We start from the raw sequence: 17426 nt of genomic DNA on the forward strand, positions 1-17426 counted from the left end.
ATGAATGATTCTAAAAATTTTTATCATAATATGAATAAATGGGAGAAGAAAGAACAGACAACGTCGGGTTCGTGTTCAATTTTTTAATATTTATGTCGATCAAATTTCGAATATCAGCATTATATAAAATTACACGGTTTCCTGCGGATATGGTTACATCGTTATTTCGTATAAATAATCTATTTAATCTTATTTATCGGCCAGTCCGCGATACTTGAGCTGCGGTAAACACAGATTGTAAAACGAGCTGTCGACGAAGTCATCCAGGTTTTGCCACTTTGCCCATCGATCTTTAATTAAATGTTCCGCATTTTTCGCTTTCCCGACGAAGTGTGGATCTACGATTAACAGGTATACACCTTTGTTTCCAACGTGTAATCCTACTACACATTTGCTGGAGCAGTCCCTGTCTCCACCCATCATAATCGGACTGCCAAATTGTTCTAAATGTCTTTTAATATTATCCACTTGATCGATCAATCCCTTTCCACTCGAGACGTGAATTATTTTGCTAAGAGCGTCGTAAAGTTGGTTTATAACAATGGACACCTACAAAATATTCGAAACATCTCAGATCTTCTTATTCAAAAAACCCGGTGTTAAGGACGTTCTCTCGTCCTTATACTAGAGAAAATCGATTTTCTTAGGATTTTCTTGAAACTGTGAATATACGTTAATTTAGGTGTGCTTTATGCGTGGTATAAATTTCAGTATCTCTTCCGGTATAAAAAATCAAGATACTGAGCCTAAAAGTTTCAACTTTTACTAATAAAAAGGTTTTCCAGGCCAAACGGTAAGAGATATGAGGTTGGCCAAGAGGACCAAAGTTGCTCCTCTCGTCGAGTTCTATAAGAAAAAAATCCCAAAACTAAAAAAAATTAAATTTAAAAATTTTTTTTGAAACTTGGAGGCTCAGTATCTTTATTTTTTATACCGGAAGAGGTACTGAAATTTTACCACGCATAAAGCACACCTAAATTAACGTATATTCACAGTTTCAAGAAAATCCTAAGAAGATCGATTTTCTCTAGTATAAGGACGAGAGAACGTCCTTTTAAGAGAATTAACAAAAGCTTACTTCAAAACTTCCTATCCATTCTCTCGACCCAAAAAACGTTCTATCTTTATCCTCCACTGCGACAAGGGTCTCTTGTATTTCACTAATGCTTGGGACAGTTTTTTCTAAGTTCTCATTACTTATGATCCACGAACAGATGGTTTGCAGTGTCCTATATCCGCACCCCCAGCCCTAAATGTAAATCGTATTTATTTTGATGATTTATAAGACGCATGAAAATTTTAATTATAATTATCCTAATTAATTAATCACCCTGTCGTTAAAACCGTCGCAACCATAGTGCCAGTACTCGTAATCTCCTTGCACCAAAAATGTTTCGCCGTTATCTGATGGTAGGGCTAAATTTACGTGAACGTTTTTCAATAAATTGCCAGAATAATTGACGGTCATCTTTTCCATGTCGTTAAAAAAGTCTAAATAAGTCAAATATTTAATTAAAAGTAAAAATATAGTTATACTGATACAGTTATTGGCATGAACTTAATAATTGAGATTTTATAGATTATAGAGTTATAAATTTATATAATTTTCAAACTATAAAACTTATATTATAAATTGTTAATAGTTCGAAATTATTTAACAGATATAATTTCCTCTATATAAATTAGAACTTTATAAATGCATATTTTATTTTTATACTTTATAATTTCAAAATTTATTAATGTTATAATAATGCAATTAAAATAAATTTGTAAAAATTATAATTATTTATATAATTATAGGGTTATAAAATTCATATTCGAAACGATAGAATTTGTTATAAACCGTTTATTATAAACATCAGTTATGTTACAAGCAGATTTGCATTTCCTGCTGATGAACATATCACCTAACTTCAAGCACCCAAACGCCAACCTAACCTATTCAAACGTCAAAAACTGAGAAAATTCAACAAACGAGATTCTAAACTCGAATGAAGCAATCATTTTCTCGTTCGCTCTCACGAAAACAAAAGCACGCTGAAAACGGCCGAACGGGGCAGCCGTTAATTTATTAATTAATCAGCGATGAGCGGATCGTGGCGTCACCTGTCAACACGTCGGAACGATGCTCCGCTTGGCTCCGCTTCGGCGTCGCGTGACTCTACGTGGGATTTAATCGGGAATGCGGAGACGGAGGTTTCGCGCTCGAGCTCTCGATATCCGCGAGTGAATATTCCGCTCGTTCCGGAGATTAACGTCGAGATTAATTAACGACGACGAGGACCGAGCGCTGAGCACCGATCGGTAGAATGGCCACTGGCCACTGGCATCAGTGGCATCTCGTAACGCAACGCCGATTGCATTGAAAGCGTGGAACGATAGAGGAAGGGAGACAGCAAGCTGAGCAAACATACGAAAGGAAGAGAGAGAGAGAGTCAAAGCACAAAAGGTAGAGACGAGCGGGAGAGGGAGCAAGAGCGAGAGAGAAAGAGCGGAGCAGACGGGAAAGGCGGAAAAGGAGAATCGCGAGGTACGCGAACGCGAGTCCGTCGTCCGTCACGCACCGAGTGTTTGCCTCGGCTGGCTGGAACGAACGCGCCGTTTCCCAGGGAGAAAATGAGAGCGACGTCCTCGTGCTCGGTAAGTCGATTAACGGCGGCCGTCTCATCTAATTAGCCAAGTCGGTTACGGCACGGGTTAACGCGTTACGTCCCCGTTGTTGTCCATCGTCGCGCCGAGCGCGAATCGAGCGATCAGTTTGACAGCTACACAATAGCCAGCTATTTATCGATTTCTTTCCCCCTGGTATCGACCGCGAGACTCGTGCCGTCGCCCAGGAGAGGCCCCGCGAACCCCTCGATCGCGATCCCGTCGCTTTCCGCGCCCGTCGCGCGATCGAAATCACCGAGGATGCCAGCGAATTCGAGAACGTTTCTTTTAGGTTATGTTGGTCGCGCAACCCTGGCTTTGTTTTAGTGCTCCCCCGCGATATTTTCTCTCCCTTTCTCGCGTCAGCTGCGGGTCGCTTGAGGTAACGCGACGTTTAGAAACCGCGTGTTTGTCCGAGTTACGCGAGTCGTCGGCCGTTTCTGTCCGAACATCTTATGGTCTTATCGGACGAGCTATACCGTAATCGTCATTGTTTTGACGTTTCCTTGTTCTCCCCCCTCGTCAGTGAAACTATAGGAGGAGGATCCGAATTCCGAGCGCAACGCTTGAGAAGGTAGGAAATGTACGGCGCTGAGAGGGAGGAGGTGTCTGAAAGTTGGCTGCACACGTATGACCTGAGCAGTACTATGATCCCCAATGCGAGCACGGCGATGGACGACGAGGAGCATTTCTGCAAGCTCATCCTGTACAAGGAGATCAAGGACTCTAGGTAAGATCGCCGCGATCGCCGCGCGACCAGAACGATCCCGATCTACCAGATGATGATCCGTCATATTCTTTGTTCCACAGAGTGCGCATATGGGACGTCATCATCCTGGTGCCGAATCTCCTGTTTCTCCTGTTCATCGCGATGCGGTTCAACAGAGCGAGGCTTAAGTTACGCGCAACGAGTAGTCCGATATTTTTAGCGTTTTACGGTCTGGTCATTTGTAATGTAGTTATATCAGTGGTGCGATGCGTCGTGTCGATGACGGTGAACGCGGCGGCGACGGTCGGTGGCAAGGCCGACAAGGTCCTATGGGTCACAGTGAGATTTTTTCTACTCTCCACCGAGATGAGCGTAGTTATATTTGGTCTAGCGTTTGGTGAGTGACGTTCACGAGAGAAAGAAGAAAGGTGATATGTATTTTTTTTTGCTAACACATCACGAATCTTGTTGTCTGTCTTTCAGGTCATTTGGACAGCCGCTCCAGTATTCGTAGAGTATTACTCGCTACATCCCTCATAGCGCTGGCGTTCACGATCACCCAAGGAACACTGGAGCTGGTCCTGCCGGACGACACATTTCATATTCCCAGCCGCGACTTTTACGTATTCGGTCACGGCGGTATGATGTTTTGGTTTTGCAGCAGTCTAGTTTTCACAACGGTACGCTTATGCACGGTATTGTTTCCTTACCAGTGAAGATCGATACATGATCACTGAGAGTACATCGCTGTGTTGTTTTTAGATATATCTCTTCATATTAATACTGCCATGGACACGGTTGCGGGACCGCCTAGCACTTCCTAGTAAGTAGTCGTTATCACATAGATTACGATGCTTCATCGCTGATTGCGATTTTTACGTGATACGCTTTCTGTTGCAGCACGGAAAAGCTTTTATGTTTACGCCGGTATGCTAGCGACGTTGGACCTAGTACAGTCGATTGGCGCAGGCTTTTTAAATTACACGCAAAATCCGGTAGGATTATGCATCGTAGACTTCACTGCAGCGGTTTATTTAACCCTTTTTACCCCTTTGGTTTACCATACATTCCTGTCGGAATTCTTCGGGTAAGTTACTGCTGCTTAGCAATATGCAACTCGAACAATCGTCCTGTCACGCGCGAATACATTTTGGAAATTGTTCTGTCTTAGGGTCTCGCAACCTTCGATAATGTTCTCTTACAAAGCGCAAGTGGACGACGCGATGGACGAAGACACTGTGTCGTTACCGCACCAACAGAGTTTTTCATCCTTGAAAACCGACAGCGATTACATCTATCAGGTCCATACTCCGTCTATTCACATACCGCTATATGATTCCCAGGCACTGAAATCCTCCAGACGGGGAGCTTCACTTTATTCCTTAACATCCGCTAAAGATCCCAAAAATAATGACTCAAGCACTTTCGGTTCACCAGTTAAGCCATATTGCTCGACATCCGGTATTGGAAGCTTTGGTAGAGATCCCAACGCACAAAAAAGCATCTCGGAGGTGGCTGATTACCCCTTAACTAAGTCCGCTGCTATCCAAAAGAGTGTACCAGACCTAAGGCTCTCCAGTCCGACGCGAAAACCCGTTCCTGTTACGTACGGCAGTCCCGGTAGCATCTCAAATTTATTTCTCTCGACCGATACCGCTAGTAACTTCTTTTACAAGCCAAACACAATTGACAGCAAAATTAATCTATATTCTCAAACGAGGAAAAGTAGTTTAGAGAGTATATCGCATAAAACAACCGTAGATCACGCGGCCGTGATTGAGAATATTTCACACCGACATGATGGTTCCTCGGAGATATCTCAAGCTCCAGCGTTAGAGAATACCTTACAGTCCATCCTGGAAAGCGGGACGCGCGAAATCGAAACGGAAGATCCCCAAGAATCTCTAAAGACAACTGACACTGACAATTTAGTCGAAGACGGTGCCGCTAGCGTGGATCCGAGTCATTTAACGACGCGTTTCGGCACCGAGATTTTTAAAACTTTCTCGGACGATATGTCGCCTGATTTATCTGACCCTTCAAACGTCACGCAGCAATTACTTCCTAGAGCAACTTCCTTTACCAGCGCGAGCAGGAAGAGCAAGAATGATTCGCAAGAAGGAGAGTCAGGTGGCTTAAGCGATTATTTATTATCCATAACATCCCCGAAATTTGTGAAACATAAAAAGAGTGACGCAAATCCCGATTCCTTCCCAGATTCAGATTTGTATACGCAAACTGAATCTTTGTAAATAGCTTATTTATATGTATATCGCAGACGGCTCACTGTATCTGTACATATCGTAGATAATCTTTTAGGTTTTACGTTGATTTTGTTACTTATTAATCACTATATTATGCATTATGACGCGTATGGTGAGGTACCATTCGAGAGCTTCATCTAACTGTACATACATAGCATGTTTAGAAATGGTCGTGCAATTAAACATATTGTAGTCAATGCACTTGGTTTCATTTATTTACAACTATAACTTCGGGCAATCTCTCCCTCGGCAACGATATCACTCTGCTGCCTTTTTTACGAATGGAATCTCTCGTAAATGTTTTCAAGTGATATTTTGTTATTGTTACGCGTGCAATGTACACTGTTTGCACCAATATGCTTCGATGTTGCAATAGTACGCGCGTAATTCGATGTTTAGTTATTTCGAAGTGCTTCTGGCTGGATTATCGCAGAATTTATCAGCATCTATGTATTTTTTGCGATTCTCTGTATAAACGCTTTCGCATATTACGCAGGAATATAATGATCGTTACGTTAGCTTCACAATAACGTCTTTAAAGCTTCTGTTCTCTCCTGGCACTCATATGAAATAATGACGTCGGAGACGATAAATGCGCGAATTTTACTTCATATAGAAAAAAGATCACATGACTTCTCGCTTCCGACATCGTAATTCAATATGGTTGCACTGAAGGAGGAAAGAGGAAGGAGGAGTCTCTTAATTAATTAATCGATTGACTGATTAGGGATCTGCCTTGATAAATGCAAAGCGGAAAATGTTCATTTTTTTCTCTTTACAGAATCACAGTGTTTATGACTCGACCCAGTTCGACACGAACGCTACGCCAATCAACCCGCTCTACGCGGCGTCTCTTCAAAGCCCAGATAGTATTACCGGTTACAGTATAGACAGTCAAGAAACGCCGAATCCGCCGAATGGTTACCAACAATGAGCCGTATCGCTCATATCGATTCGGGGGTGCGCTATAAAAATAACAGAACGAGCCTGAGTACGAGTTACTCGACGATCAAATTGCAATTTTGCTAAGAGCTTCGTGAGATCCTCTCTAAATGAGAAATTTGTTACTTTTTTCCGAAAAAAAGCGTGTTATGCGAAAGAAGTTTGGGATTTGGAGTGAGGTACGATTGTTGTAAGTCAACGGAAGGATTCTAGTCGCCCTCAAGTATTTTTAGGGCCGCGTAATTTACGGATAAAAATACAGATGCTTTTTGGTCTCCATGTGATAGTTGGCGCTGATGCCCAAATTGTGATCACGAAACGCTGGAAGAAATCTCGCAAAACTCGGAATCTCTAGTTTAGCTTTAGTTTGCTTCATTTAGAGCGAATTCTCGGAAAGATGATTAGAGGTAGCATATTTTAATTCACATTAGTTTTGTACTTAGATAGACTTTGGAATCTCAAGTGAATTTTTACTGTGCACGTGAAAATAGAATATTCTTTTCGGCAATGTTGCGCATTTTTATCTCGAAGTAAGTACAAGACGTAGGTCATTCTAGGATTCGCATACTTCCTCCCGATCGCAGATTCATTTACCGTGACACTCTTCATCCTCATTTCACATGTATTTTTTATCCAGACATAAAATCAGTAAAAAATAGTAATTAAAGACAAATTCACTTCTGAATGCCTTAGACTAACGTAGTTAATACATGCGACTTTTAGAATGCCCTATACGCACGGTGCGATCATCATCACGACGTATCATCCCCGTCGATAAATGCTATTGTTTTGTATCGAGAACTGCAAGTTGGTGTGCCGGCCGTGGATCCTAGTAAGGCGGACAAAACACTTAGATTTATAACTTCTGAAACTTGCTTATCGTTTCTCCGTCCAAAGTGGACGTCGTCGTATCGCTCGAAAGTCCTCGTTACGCGGCGAAGCGGCGCGCGGACGACAAGCCGGACACTCGCTATTTTCTTACTTTTGCATCGAAAAATCATTAGATCGATTAAGGGACAATAGGAGTCATTAAAGTTAAACGTCGCGCGGAGATAATTTTTAGACTTAAGGAAAGAAAAAACTCTTCAAATGCTCCAATAATTACGAAGACTCCATCCATGATGTATATACATGATATGTAATTCTAGTGTAAAGGATCGTACTATTTATATATCTTAATATATACATATATTATATATATAATATATATAATATATATTTATCAATATAATACGTATCTCCGTATCGTAATTAAATTCGTACAACTGGCAGGTTTTAGGATACTTGCTCCTATGCGCTGCCCGCGTTTTTCACCTGGACGTTCGTCTCGCACAGGGAAAGAGGAGGGAAAATAACAGATAAAAAGGAATATGAAATTAGCGTCCGCTATCGTCATTCTCGAAGACGCGTTCATGAGGTTGTAACGTAGATTCCTCCGTTTTCCTACGTTAAAATTAAAGGAGAGAGGGAATCCAGGAAGGAGCAAAATTAATAGTGATATACAACGTAACTTATTTTCTAGCGTAAATTCGTTCGAATTTGTATATACGGAACGGTGTGCGTGGAACGATGTTACACAATGAGTCTCTCTGTCAATTGCAATTGCTTTTTACCATCTCCGACTATCCCGTCACCCTGCACTCTCCACGAACGTTACCTGCGTCGTCTGACCGTGTGATTCTTTTGTAAGCATCGAGTGCAGTGTATAAGGCAATATATTGTGACCGCGTCGTATAGCTATACCTAATTTTAAAAAAAGTAAAATAAACATGAATGACAATTCAATTTAATTTCCTGAAAATCTTATCCGGCCCCTCAATTTATCATGATGGCTAATATAAATTAGATAATGATTAAATATAATTAGCTAGTACTAAAGCAAATTAATTATATAATTAACTAATATAAATTATCCTCAACAGAGAAATATAAATCTCCATTGTGCGAGCTTTTGTTAGATGACAAAACGAGTGTAAAAATCATCTTCCACCATGGTAAAAATAAAATTCGCGTAATAGTGTTTTACAAATAGCTTCATGATGTATGCAAATCTGAAAAGGAATGTTGTTGGAATCGTGTCTTCTTCTTTTTAATATAAACGCAGCTCTCGCAAGGTACACCAGCATCGAGCATCGTTCGAAGATTCTAGATGCGACGATGTGAATATTATTCATGCAAAAGTCTTCAACGTGTACCGAGGGATCGTTGACTCGTGTCGCTTTGCGCGCTGATCGCCGCATTTGACGTCACGAAAAACTTTCTCTTTGCATTAAACTCGGTCAATGGCGTACGTTATTCAACGAGATTCGACGCGAGATTATGCTCGAGCCTGAAATCGGCAGGTCCAGCGTGACTCAGAGACAAACGTTCCGCAATACAAACGGTCCGATATGTTTATCCGCGATGTACAGAATCGCAATACAAAAACCGCGGATTGAATAGCAAAGAGTCTTCCATTAATTGGTCAGACCTAGAGCTTGGATTATGCTGTAGAGGTTTATCTCGCGTCCTTCTTTTCACAGTTTAGCTGGCAGGAAAGGGTGGAAGTTCCAAATCTTGTGCACTACCGCGTCGTTGCACGTGAAATCTCGGAGCACATCGGGATCTGCAAGGAAAAGACAAAAGAGAAAGATAAATCAGCTTTTCATCAACTGTTTTCGTGCATTTTGCCGTTCGTGTAGTCTCCGCGGTGGAACGTCCGTAAAAGTTAAAGGAAATAATGTCACAGTCTTAATTGATCCTAAGTATAACACGATTATTTGTTATACGATTGGGTTTTGCAGAAAAGATAAAAAAAATCCGCTTGAACGCACAACTTTCGTAGCGTTCGCCTGTTTCTGCAGCACGGGAGGCTTACAGTCCATTTCGTCCAAATTGTATAGTCGTTAGATCGTCAGGGTCAATTTAGATTTGTTTACTGACTATCAGTGCGCAAGTATTCCCGCAGGGGCCCGCTCAGCGTGGCGGCCGGCACCGCCAAGCTCATCCGCGGGTAGAGCACGGTACCGTCCGAGGAGAGCACGTTGCACACAACCATTCCCAGCATGTCACCGGTCGTTCGACTGACGATCGGTCCGCCGCTGGTACCGCTCTGGGCACAACAGGTCGTCAGGAGTGCGCAGTTCATCGACTTGGAGACCACGCCACCGCTGACGGTCGGCCGAATGGAGGAGGAGAACGGAAATCCCACGGAGACCACCAGTTCACCTAGCACACGAGATTTTGCACTTGTTAGATCAGATTAATCAAGTATTTGGAATGCTACAGTTTAATGCGATTTAATTTTAGGTATTACTAAGGGGGTGACAAACTCTAGTTATTATAAGAATGTGTTATTTTCACAATTGCTCTGTTTAATGAAAAAAAGTTATAAATAATTTTGATAATTTTATTGGTATAATTTGGGTTCAAATTTAATTTGAAATGGTCTAAAAATTTTATTTTATTATGATTTAAGATCTTAGATTCGCTTAGGTCTAATAAATCCCATCTCAGTAATCGTGCTAGATGTTTTCGCCTTACAATTAGTAACGCAGAGTTAACGCATAAATTATGATACACATGATGCCTGTATGATTCGTTTTAATTGACTTAATTATTTTTATACGCGCTTGTTTATCAATTAAAGTTTGGACGTTGTAATACTTTAAACGAAAAGTGTTTCGCTTAAATTAATAATTGAGAAATCATGGAACCGAAGAGATTGCCAATGAAATCATCAGCTTCTTTAAATGATTGCTTTAATTTATGACGAGACAATAATTTGGATATTAAATCCGTCTTCGCTCGCAAAGCGGGTGTTTTTGAAAATTCTGCGTCACTGCTCGCGTAACGTGCTCAATAAAGCTCTTATGGAACGATGATAATAGACTTTTATTGCGATCAAGTAAATGGAATGACTTATGGTTGGTTTCCAAGTTAGAAGAAGGAGGCCAAATATCAATTTCATCCCCAACGATCATCAATTGACCCAATTTTTCACAATTATACGCTATTTCTGTCCCGATGGAAGAAGGTCAATGTCCCTGGCGTTAAGGCGCTAGGAAACCGCTTAACACGCTGCTGGATATACCGCTAATTTCCTTCTATTACGAGAAAAGCCACGAGAATAAGCTACAATATACCTGTCGGTTCAAATGGTAACAATTTGAAGCGGTTGGGATTATTAACGTGTCGCTTCCAACTGCCTTTCGATGAAATAAAAAAAAATCGCCAACGCCAAGTACTTACCCTTTAAAATTGGAGCATGGGACAACCGTATAGATCTCACCGAGGGATCCATGTGTTGCGGGTTCACCCTCAATACAGCGACGTCATAGGGTTGATTCTTCGGTGTTCTGTACACCAGTCTTGCCCGGACACGTAAATTGGGCTTGTCCGGCCTCATTACGATCGATATCTCCCTTTCTGGCGCCTGTCAGAATTCATCTTGAGTTACAATTTGCCATAATATATTGTCACGTATAAAAAGTTTACCGTTTCCGATAATATTCCGGCAATACATTGACAATCCGCTGATAATCCGATAATATAATATATTGCCACACGCCGAGTTTATCGCACAGAATAAATTCAATATTTTTATATTACGTGCTAAAATGTACTTCGTATTTTCTATCTTTTTACTTTCGTGCAAATACTGTTATTATTATCTCTCTCTCTCTCTCTGCATTATATTTCTTCAATAATATTTCTTAAAAAGAGTATTACCTCCGCGACGACGTGTGAGCACGTGAGGAATGTACCAGTATTCTTATGCACGAGGACGCCTGTACCCCAATTAATTCCACATCTAACAAGCACGACGCCTTTATCTAACACCACTATAAAAAGAAATAATAAAAATATTTTGCATGTGTGGACGTAACAGATAATAACAGAAAATAACATTCATTAACGAACCATCTGTATCTTCATAATACTCGCGATCTATGATCGGAGAACAAGGAGAATTCCTCTTCCGTAAAATGTTGAGCACACACGGCGCAAGATTGGCGGCGAAAGTGTAGTCCACCCATTCTCCGCGACACCAGCTCAACGGCGCGATCACCATCCCGCTGATAACTCTGCGTTTGCTAAAAAAAATAACACTCATATTCAACGATTCAAAATATGATGAAATGACGAGCCACGGAGTACATTATCGATAGGTAATTTTTATCAAACTCATCTTAAGAAAGAAGAAAGAACTTAGGTTTTAAAATTATCGAAAAATTCTGTACATTTTTTGTGACTACATTAATAAATAATTAATTATTTAAATTTGAATTTAAATAAGGTGGAAACAATTTCTTTAACCCGGGAACAGGTGTCTGATTTTTTAAAATAGTCACCTGTAATTTTTACATCCCAATTAAAAGTCGTTGTTATTAATTACTGCATATTTTTAATTGTTCTTTAATTTATTAGTATTTGAAAGAGGTATGTATATAGATTTACTTAACATTTTCTGAGAAAAGTAAAAATAAATTTAAAAAAAATTAAAAACCAAAGAAACACATTAAAATTAACGTAACGTGAGCTTTATCTTTTCGATATTAGGATGTAAATACCTGCACCCCAGGCACCTGTTCTCAGATTAAGGCTCTCTATTACTCTATCGAATAATAGAAGATCATTCAAGAGACTTTCGCGCCGAGCGAAGAGAATTTCCACATAAACGCAATGAATTCTAAGAGTCATTATAATTACCTACCCGTTTGACGGGATGACATATACGGGACCACCCTCGCCGCCGGGGAATGCGTACGCGTCCGTCATGATAACGCAGTCTCCGTCGCCGACGACATTACTGATAACACCGCACGCGATCGAATCAATGAATACGGGATTGCCGAAGGGCGTCGACTCGATTTCCACGGACGATCCGCGGATAAGATTTCGCGGAGCTTGGTCCAGCAGACAAGACAGGGCTTGTTCGACCGACGTTTCCACGATTGGCTCGGGATCGTAGATGCGGATGAGCAAGAAAACCGACCGCAGCAATCGATCAAACTCGGATGATTTAGGAAAGTTCCACGTTTTGAAGAACTCGTCGAAGGTTTTCTTCAGCAGCGAACACCTCCAGGCAGCTACAATCTCGCCGTGATGTTCCTTAATTGAGCTCGATCGGAGATCGTCGGTCTCTAGATCGCGATAGATCCGAAATTTCAATTCGCTCGCGAGTTCTCTCGGCACTGTCGTGAGTTCTCCCGGTACCATATTCATGACGAAGCTCGATATCGCGGGGGACTTGTCGATGATCGGGCCCAATGCGGCGCCGTGAGTCAATATCCAATCTGTTGAGATCGAAATGCCGGAGCATCCCTGCGGCGACGTCGATGGATCTTTGTCGATCGATGAGTGGAGTACAAGTGCGCTGCTTGGAGGGCCCATCCTTCTCAATAATGCTGTACATAGAAAGAAGTCACAGCTTTTTAATTTATGGAAAAAAACGGACACATCTAAAGAACGAAGATAGGATACATTAATTTACTTTTAACATACTCTCTACACTGTTAAATTATACTTATTTGATTAAAAATTTCATTTTTAATCATTCTTATAGGTCGCCACTACTCTTATTCAATATGTCGTTAATTTAACTAAAACAATGGAGTTAAAATAATACTATTTTAAACTAATAAAATTTCACGGTAGTGACGCATGGTAGTCAAAAGTAACAAAATGTTATTTAATTCACTCGATTTAAATTTTATCCTTTAATTTAATATTTAACAGTGCAAGAGTATATATAAGATGATATTTTCTAATCTTTTTTTAATGGTACAAAATTAATGCAACATTTCCAAATATACATATTATAAGATGAGCACATATAAAATGTACACACATATGTGTACGTATCTACATTTAAATATAAAATTTACAATTTTGTCTCTCTTTGCCTCGCAAATAAAATTTTGGTGATCTCATCGATTTTTAGAACTCATTATCCCGTTAAATAAACTTCGGATCTTTTTCTGTGTACCCGATCAGGACACGGCTGTCGCACCTGTTACAGCCTAAGTACTTAACAGCGCGTTTTGCAATACAGAGATATCTCGAGCGATCAAACATCGGGGATACTCTCGCAGGGAGCACAGCTGCCACATTCGTCGCGCAATTCAACGGTGAAAGGGTTAATTGTCGCGAGCACGGCACCGTGAAATCGCGGTGCTATAGCTCGATAAAAAGGGCCGACGATGGAGGGAGAAAAAGGATAGAAAAAAAAAGGAAAAGAACACGGCTGTACCGTCGCGTAATCGTGAGTCACCATCGTGCGCGGTGAACCAAAAAGAACGAGATCAGGAGTTGAGGAGAGGAGCGGCGGAGTCAGGAATGACTTGTACATCTGCGTCGTTCGCGAGCTAGGAAATCCCTTTGCAAATACCGTATGATTACGGCCGCATACCTAAACGATAACGCAAACGGCTGCGGGGAAAAATGCCGGCTCTCTAGATTCTTAGTCGTGAGACTTAGTTCCGAGGTGGAATTTTTAAAATGTGTACCGCTTATCGAAGAAAATCGCCTGCGTAGCGCGACAACTTACAATTTCTATCTCATTAGCTAGTGATATTTTCTTTATTATCCAGTTGTTTTATTATTATTCTCGCATTAATTTAATTTATCACATTACTTTAATCACCAAAATATTTTCTGTCTATCATCTGGCACAATATTGCGTTAAGTAAGAATTAATTGATACTTAAATGATACTTTTATAAGCTTAAATAAAATCGTATGTTGATCGCGGGAGACCTTGTCAGGAATATTTTTGTCTGGTTTTAAAGCGAAATATGTCTCACAATGTCAAGAATCGCGCGGCGCGTGATCCGTCGCATTTTTGCACGGTCGCGCCGCAAGCAAAGTGGGGCACGGTGCAGGAAAGTCTTCTTCTTCCAGGATAATAAAAAAAGCGCTGAAAATAATCGTGACTCAGCAGCTGGCGACGAGGCATGTGCACGATAAAAAAAAAGAGAGACCACAGCGCGAAAAAACCACGTTCGCCACGAGGCGAAGGCGCGAGAGCGTACGTAAGATACGTCACACTTTTGTAGTAAGCGTGTGACGTATTAGAAGGTCCGGTTTTCTCGGAACCGGAGGAAACTGGTTTGACGGCACGTGTCACGAAAACGAGAAAAAAATCTACGAGCAATAGAGGGAACGAGAGGGAGAAGGGCGCCCAAAAATAAACGCGAGCAGACAGAACCGCAGATGTCTGAGGAGCCTATGACGAGATGATGACATATGATGCATGCGCGGGATAGAGTCGGCGCTAAAGAGAGGCACGACAATTATAGACGTCTAGATGAAGATGAAAGGATTCTGCGAAAAAAGAAATCACGCGCGTGAACTGCGTCAACACGCCATTCTCAGGCTAACCCGCGTTTCTTCTTCTTTTTTTTCTAGCTTCGTTCCAAGTAGTAATAGCGGTCCTAAGGGGCTACTCAGGTAACGCCACGAGCGAAAATTTCAAGGTAAAACGTGGCCGAAATCGCAAAACAAACTTGAAATCATCTTTATTACACCTATAAAATTCTAACACCGTATCGTAAATGTAATTGTTCAGTTCTTTCGATTGTTTTCTTTTTTCCTATGAGAGCAGTGTTTTGATCTTTCGTGCGGCAAATCGAATTAAAAATCGCGCAGAAGTATTTAAACGTTAACTGAATCCCCCCCGACCGCTATGGAATTCCCGGTCTCCTATTCGAATCCGCTTCTCTCCCGATCGATTTTTGTGTTCTCTTCTTCTTGCTTCCTCCCTCTCCCGACAATGATGGCCGTGCGACCGCTTGCCAGCTTGCCGGCCGATCTTCAATGAAGATTGCCGACTATCCTGTGTTTCTTCCTCTTCTTCTGCCGCTCGTGTATTATTCCGATATCTGTAGTATCAAATTAGCAGCTCCAATTAGGAAAGCGAAAACAAGATTTGATTTATGAAACGGCCGCGACGACGTTCCTCGATAATTCTCACCAAGTTAGCCGTTAAGTGTTATCCGCAACCTGAACGAGTTGAACAAAAATGACGATAGCGAACTGGATAGCCTAATGGACGCGTCAGTCGATCGCTTCGTTTTGCCTCCTCTTCGTTTCTCTTCGAAGGTCTCGAAAAAGACCACGCGCCAGTCTCACCACTTACGGATACGCGATTCATTTATAATACGGAGAAACGTTAGATAAACGCCTAATTAACGTTCGCGTACTAATTTCCCTACGATTCTCCGTCCGCATAAAATATCGCTGCAATTAAGTCTATGCAAACATTGGCTGCGTCCAGCAGAATGCAACAGTTTGCAACCGTTTTATGATTCTCTGCTGAACGATTCTAAGCTCACTCAAAATCTCAACACGTTCACTCTGGTTCGTTCAGCGGTTGCCATGGTTTTCAGCAAATTAAAAGTAAACATGTATGTATGTATGTACCATATGTGCTCATGCATGTATGTGTTCATCATCTGCACCCACCGCGATTTTCCCTCCCGTTGCCATTATGCCGAGTGATCCTTTTGTATATTTAAGCGCGCAAGGAGCAAAAAGCGATCGCGCGCGGGCACGTCCTCGCCGCGCCTGTCCGATAACTGACCGGTTCTACTGCGAGCACACGGCGAGATGCCGACCGCGGCCGCCGCTATCTAATTTTCTGCTCGTGATTTAGATCGAATAACGATGGTTTTCCGTATCATTTAAGTCGCGCGCTGGCCTCGCCCCGCTCGCGGCGCACGTTCAATTACTGAAACATCGCGGAGATAATCGGATTTCGCGAACGCCGCCCGTGGAAAATTGTACGATCCGGCGTGCGAGCCCAGGCCTCGCTCGCATCGTCCGCTCCTCCAGCCGCTCGCAATTTATGCGATAATTAATAAGTACTCGGCCGCCGGATGGCCGCCGGCGGCGGTGGTCATTCGAGTTCGAATTTTCTTCCGCGGGAGTCTTAGAAACCCTCGTGTTCTTTTAAAGTGCTCTTACACTTCTGTTTGCGCTTCGTGTGATATAATTAAAGAGATATCACGCGATCGAAATCTTATCAGCATATCCGATCGAACGAATCTCTTGATTAGGTGATTAGACAATACGATATTCAGAACTATTTATCTATCTATTTAACGTCTGTTTACTTTATAGACAATTTATTTTAATAAATATACAGAAGTTAATGCGATTTTCTGAGAAGCTCTTTTGAAATTCACACCATAAATCGGCATTTAATACAGCACCGTCGGCAAAAAAAGATGTATCTCATCTCTGCCATAAAGGAACATGTCTATATAAGCATATACGACGTGCCAAGGTCGTCGCTGGTTCGACCCAAGGCCATCCCTGGTTCGATCGTGTCTAGAAAGCACGTAGGTCGCGCTAACTCGACGATCATCGGCATCAAGCCGCCGGTTTTCTTCTCATTGCCGGCGGGGGGATCGGCTTCCTTTCGTGGTGAACGAAAAATCGAACCACTCGTACGGGATGGGAAATCGCCGGCGTTGGCAAAAGGAAGAAACTACAGCGGGAGAAGCCGCTGGGGCGTGTCCGGGGCTGGTATAAGCTGGACTAGTTTTTGCTCGAGTCTTGCACCGGTAGACCGCTTGGCACCTCGGAACGTACGGTGCATCGTGCAGCTCGTTATCGCGCTGGCCGGAACACGAACCACGCCGGGCGGCGAGCTCTCGGCGCGACTCGCTCGTTTCTCAGCGCGAGGACGACTACATTCTCGACTCGAAGTAGGAAAATTCGGAAGGATCGACAAGCATCCGCTTCGCAAAATTAAATTCTAATTGCCAGAATTGTTAGAAATTTATAACTATCCGACCCTTTCGTTTTATGTCCAATGCCTCTTAATTCTTTCCAATTTAATTCATTTTGATTAATTTTATTGATTTTACATTTTT

At 41.9% G+C, this 17426-nt stretch overlaps 3 protein-coding genes across 3 annotated transcripts in view; 1 reads left to right on the forward strand and 2 right to left on the reverse strand.

Annotated features, from left to right (window-relative positions):
- Positions 1-68: 68 nt before the first annotated feature.
- Positions 69-2245, reverse strand: Ufsp1 (UFM1 specific peptidase 1). Its single transcript, XM_071777598.1, has 4 exons — positions 2107-2245; positions 1331-1491; positions 1079-1249; positions 69-549 (listed from the first exon to the last, which is right to left on the reverse strand). Exons 2-4 carry the CDS (start codon positions 1475-1477, stop codon positions 190-192), a joined length of 678 nt encoding a protein of 225 aa, XP_071633699.1. The 5' UTR covers positions 1478-1491; positions 2107-2245; the 3' UTR covers positions 69-189.
- Positions 2246-2495: 250 nt separating this feature from the next.
- Positions 2496-5819, forward strand: LOC139812623 (uncharacterized). Its single transcript, XM_071777596.1, has 7 exons — positions 2496-2640; positions 3176-3379; positions 3460-3755; positions 3842-4038; positions 4121-4181; positions 4259-4445; positions 4530-5819. The coding sequence occupies exons 2-7, from the start codon at positions 3231-3233 to the stop codon at positions 5608-5610; spliced, it is 1971 nt and encodes a 656-aa protein (XP_071633697.1). The 5' UTR covers positions 2496-2640; positions 3176-3230; the 3' UTR covers positions 5611-5819.
- A 2204-nt stretch (positions 5820-8023) lies between these two features.
- The window catches only part of LOC139812624 (peroxisomal leader peptide-processing protease-like), a 61432-nt gene continuing 52029 nt past the window's right edge, over positions 8024-17426 (reverse strand). The window contains exons 2-7 of the mRNA XM_071777597.1: positions 12260-12953; positions 11467-11639; positions 11275-11387; positions 10795-10978; positions 9487-9771; positions 8024-9169 (exon numbers count right to left, since the gene is read on the reverse strand). Of these exons, the coding sequence (XP_071633698.1) occupies positions 9081-9169; positions 9487-9771; positions 10795-10978; positions 11275-11387; positions 11467-11639; positions 12260-12939 (1524 nt within the window). The 5' untranslated portion in view covers positions 12940-12953 and the 3' untranslated portion in view covers positions 8024-9080. The remainder of the gene's footprint in view (positions 9170-9486; positions 9772-10794; positions 10979-11274; positions 11388-11466; positions 11640-12259; positions 12954-17426) is intronic.

Source organism: Temnothorax longispinosus, chromosome 5 (assembly GCF_030848805.1).
Source record: "Temnothorax longispinosus isolate EJ_2023e chromosome 5, Tlon_JGU_v1, whole genome shotgun sequence".
NCBI lineage: Eukaryota > Metazoa > Arthropoda > Insecta > Hymenoptera > Formicidae > Temnothorax > Temnothorax longispinosus.